The sequence below is a fragment of the Monoraphidium neglectum genome, assembly GCF_000611645.1.
Source record: "Monoraphidium neglectum strain SAG 48.87 unplaced genomic scaffold scaffold04531, whole genome shotgun sequence".
NCBI classification, from domain to species: Eukaryota; Viridiplantae; Chlorophyta; class Chlorophyceae; order Sphaeropleales; family Selenastraceae; genus Monoraphidium; species Monoraphidium neglectum.
In genome coordinates this window covers 1-4,335 of record NW_014009098.1, presented here as the reverse complement: position 1 = coordinate 4,335, position 4,335 = coordinate 1, and the positions used below count along the sequence as shown (strand labels likewise).

The window sequence follows — 4,335 nt, the reverse complement described above, 5'->3', positions numbered from 1 at the left end:
CTGTTTTCCCGGGTGGCGCCAGGCAGCTGCAGGCCCAGAAGCGTGAGGTGGAGGGCCGTGAGTTCAGGGAGCTGCTTGAGGCGGGGCTCAACCCCTACGCGGTGTACAGGAGGCGCGATGCAGAGGTGATCTTGTGCGTGCGTGTTTGTGTGTGTGTGTGTGCGCGTGCATGTGGGGGAGGGGGGGGCGGCCGTGGGCTGCGGGCACAGGGCTGTGAGCAAAAGATGGAGGGCCAGGGTTTGTTTACAGGTGTTTGTGGTGTGGCCGTTGCCGTTGCGATCAAGGCATAACTGCGGTCGCCACAAAAGGTGCTGATAACGTAATCAGCAGTCAACGATTGGAGGTGCGACTACTGAGCGCTTGCCTGCACCATGGTGCATGCGCATGAGCGCAGGCCGCAGAGCGCAAGGCCGCGGCGGAGCTTACAGCGGGGCAGGATGCGCGGCGTGCCAAGCTCGCGGCGGCTCTAGAGGAGGAGGAGCGGCTGCACCAGCGCAGTAAGAAGCGCCAGGTACGCAGTGGGTCCGGTAGGGGTGGTGTGGGTGCAGGCGGGAGGAGGTGCAATGTCAGCAATGCCGGCAGGAAGTCGTCCGGGGCAGCCCTGCTTGTGTTGAGGGACTGTGATTTGATCAAATGCGCCATGCCAGCATTAAAAGATCAGTGCTAGATTGTCTCGTTTCAAAGGGATGAGCACAACGCATGCACTTGCACATGAATGCACACCCACATGCATACCGTATGCACACACACGCACACACACAAACTCAGGCACGCAAAAACACGTATGCGCGACCCGTGCCGCGTGCAGGAGCGTGACCGCCTGGTGGAGGAGGCCTACCAGCGCAAGATGGGCACCGCGGCGCAGCTGGCCCGCACGGACGCCTACATGCGGCGCCACACCCTCAGCCACCAGGCCCTGGTTGACCCCACAAGCAGGTCGGGGCGGCACGCGAATGGAAGTCATTTCCCTGCAAGCCTGCGAGCCCAACCGCTGGTCTGGTCGGGGGAGGGAGGCCAAGCAGCAGCTGCGCCCCCTGGTCTGACGACATCCTCACCATCCACTGGCCCCAGTCGCCTGCACCATAATCCCCGCCCACCCCACCTCCCATGCCACCCCAACCGGCCCCGCCGCCCTGTCCTGCCCGGCAGGTGCCCCCAGTACCCGAGCCAGGTGGTGAGGGTGGTGCCCAACAGCTTCGGCCTGGGGGGAGCAGATCCGGCCGTCATCAGCATGGTGCGGATGGGCTGCGGGGAGGAGGGGCAAGACCCGGTTTAAGGCACAGACCTTGGGTGGAAGCCGAAGGCGGGAACCGTTACATTGGGGGAGGTTTGAGCCTGCAACCTGGCAGGCCGTCCGCACCTGTGCAAGCAGGCCACATCCGGCATCAACCCTCTTGTCAGCCCAGCAAAAGCGGTGGTGCCATTATGCTGCAACCCCTCGCGCCAGGTGGCCGATCGTCTGGGCAGTGCGGGCGCCGTGGACCTGTCATCCACGCCGCTGCTGCCCTCCAGGCACCGCGCCGCCGCCACGGGCGCCCAGTCAGCGGCCCAAGCTGAGGCGGCCAGGGCTTCAGCGCGCGCGGCGGCCGGCAGCGGCAGCGACGGCGACGCGTCGCCCCGGGGCGACGACGGGGGTCCCGCCGGGATCGGGGAGGGGTCGCCAGCCAGTGGGGACGACGCGGGCGATGGCGACGGCGACGGCAGCCGTGGGCGCGGCTCTTGGAAGGCGTTGAGCATGCGCAAGCCCAGCAGGTTTGAGGAGGAGCGTCTGGCGGCGTCGAAAGCGCGGCACACGGAGCGCGTCAAGCGGGATCGGCCGCAACAGCCGGCGGCAGGGGCGGGGCCCGGATCCGCCTCGGCGGCCGCGCCACACAGCGGTGCGTCGCCGTCGCCTGCGCCTGTGCCTGGCGGGGTGTCTTTCGTGGCGTCGCCCCCCGAGGTTGTGTTTGAGGACGCAGTGGCGGGCAGGACGCGGCGCGCTGAGGTGGCGCTGGTCAATGCGGGGCCGGTCAAGGGCGCCATCCGGCTGCTGGACGTGCCAGGGGAGGTGGGCAGAGAGGGGTGGCAGCGAGCCGCACAAAGCAAATCCTCAATGCGGTGCCCACCTGCGGTCCTGGGCTCCCCATCCCACGCATTCCCGGAACAAAGGGCCCTGGAGTCTTGGGCGTGAGCGAGCACCGTCCCCCAGGCCACCCCTTGGCCCCCGCTTGCATGCTCACCTGCCCCCTGAATGGCTCCAGAAGCCGGCGACGGCAGGACCAGGTGTAAGCATCTGTATCTTGGTCCTTCCTCCCTTGCCCACGCACCCATCCCCGCAACGTCCCCCCAACCCGCACACAGGTGGCTGACACCCTGGAGGCCACCCTGCCACCCCCGGGCGCCCTGGCCCCAGGGTCAGGCTGCACCCTGACCCTAGAAATAACGCCAAAGGTTCGCAGGGGGGATGTAGGGGAGAGAAGGATGGGCGGCGTGGTGCAGGCCGACACAGGCAACCCTTGGATGAGCAGTTTGCCGCAGCAGTGCCAACAAATTTCGAATCTCAAGGCCGCATCCTTCCTTGATTCCCTTGACGCCTTGGTACCATTATTGTCAACAGCCAGATTACGCCTGCACATACACTGATTTCAATGTGGCAAAGTCGTCACGCTGCGCTGCTCCTGACCGCCTTGCCCCCGGCACTGCGCCGTTGCGTTACGTCCTGTGACGTGTGCAGGTGGAGGCTGACGTCACCGCCACCCTGCAGCTGCTGACCCCCACCGGCCGCCTGCTGCTGCCTGTTCGCCTCCTCGCGCGCCGCGCGCTGCCGACGCTCAGCCCTGATGGCGTGGTGGAGGTTGGTGTGCGGGGCGGCGGCGTGATGGTGGCGGCGCGGGCGGAGCGGACCATCACCATCAGTAATGCGGGCGCCTTGGACGTGACCTACGACATAAAGGTGGGCGGCCGCGGCGCTGATGGTGTGCAGCGCAACGTTTTGGCTGATCGCCCCTGCTGCCAGCGCAATGTCAGGGTGTTTTGAGCAGTATGTATGGCCACGTGACACACTGTACACGGCTTGTACGCGCGACGGCATGTCGACCCTGGCCAGACAGATATGATCATCTCAGCTGTGTGTCTGTGGGTGAAGAGTCAGGGAGAGTGGCAAGCACAGCGACTGCATCACCGACCCCCCGCCCCAACAACACTCGCAGGTGGACGGGCCCCTTGGGGAGGCCGGGGTGGTGTCTGAGGGCAGTGACGACAAGGCCACAGGCGCACGAACAGGCACCACGTCCGCAGGCGGTCAGGCGGGCAGCGACACCGCGGCGTTGGCGCGCGCGCCGCCCAGTGTCAGCGTGGCGGGCTTCACGCTGCGGGGCACGCGGGGCGTGGTGCCGGGCTATGGGCAGGTGGCGTTCCAGGTGCAGTTCGCGCCGCGAGTGCCAGGTGCGGCTGGCCGGCCGCTTGAACCGGCTGCTGGGGATTGACGGGGCCAAGGGGGATGTCAACTCAGCACCCCAGCATCAAAGGATGCCACCCCCCGGGCTGTCTGCGTGGTGCGCGGCGTCGGTTGAGTCGAGGCGTGCATGCGTGCTGTGATGCCGTCCCAACGACCCCCTGCCGCACCCGCCTGCCGCGATCCCGCACCCCAGGCCCCGTGGAGGTGCCGCTGTCGGTGCGCTTCGCCGCGCCCGCAAACCGCGCTCTCGCGGTCCCCGCGGCGCGGCTGGTGCTGGCGGGTGTGGGGCGGGAGCTGCCGGTGTCTACGGAGCATGACGTCATTGACTTCAAGTGAGCGGGCGGGTCAGAGCAGCCGGCAATGCGGGAGCCACCACGGGGTGGCTCGGCGCAGGGGTTGTCATTCGGAATGACAAGCTGTGTCTTTGCGAAACTCGCATGACTGGCGGTACAGTGTGCGCTTTCAGCAGGAGCGTGACGACTGGGCGGTGCAACCTAGCGTCTTGCCCAGTACGACCCGCGCGCGCATGCAATCCGCCCGCCTCTGGGGAGCAGGTGCGTGACCCCTGGTCGGCGGTACGCCGCAGCCCTGGTCCTGCGCAATGCGGGCGCCACCGCCATGAAGGCCCAGGTGAGGGCCCCGGCCCCGCCGCAGCAGCCATAATGTGGGCGGGCGGGCGCACCCTGGCTCCACGGCTGGCGGCGAATATGCAACGTCGTCGTCTGTCTGCCGCGCGCGTGCTCACGGCTTGCCACCTCCACCTCCCGACCTGGCCCTGGTACCATCCCCCACCACATCGATCACTGCATGTTCGCGCTCGCCGCCCCGTTGGCGACGCCCCAGACCCACCTCCAACCAGACCCACTGCACCACACGCTCTCCGCACCCACATACCGCAC

General features: G+C 67.4%; 1 protein-coding gene across 1 annotated transcript; it reads left to right on the top strand.

Moving 5' to 3' along the window:
• Window positions 1-784: 784 nt before the first annotated feature.
• On the top strand, window positions 785-3,772 carry MNEG_14493 (hypothetical protein; the record flags this gene model as incomplete). Its single annotated transcript, XM_014037035.1, has 7 exons — window positions 785-936; window positions 1,150-1,234; window positions 1,448-2,047; window positions 2,341-2,430; window positions 2,714-2,932; window positions 3,189-3,423; window positions 3,630-3,772. The coding sequence occupies 7 exons, from the start codon at window positions 785-787 to the stop codon at window positions 3,770-3,772; spliced, it is 1,524 nt and encodes a 507-aa protein (XP_013892489.1).
• Between the last annotated feature and the right edge of the window lie 563 nt (window positions 3,773-4,335).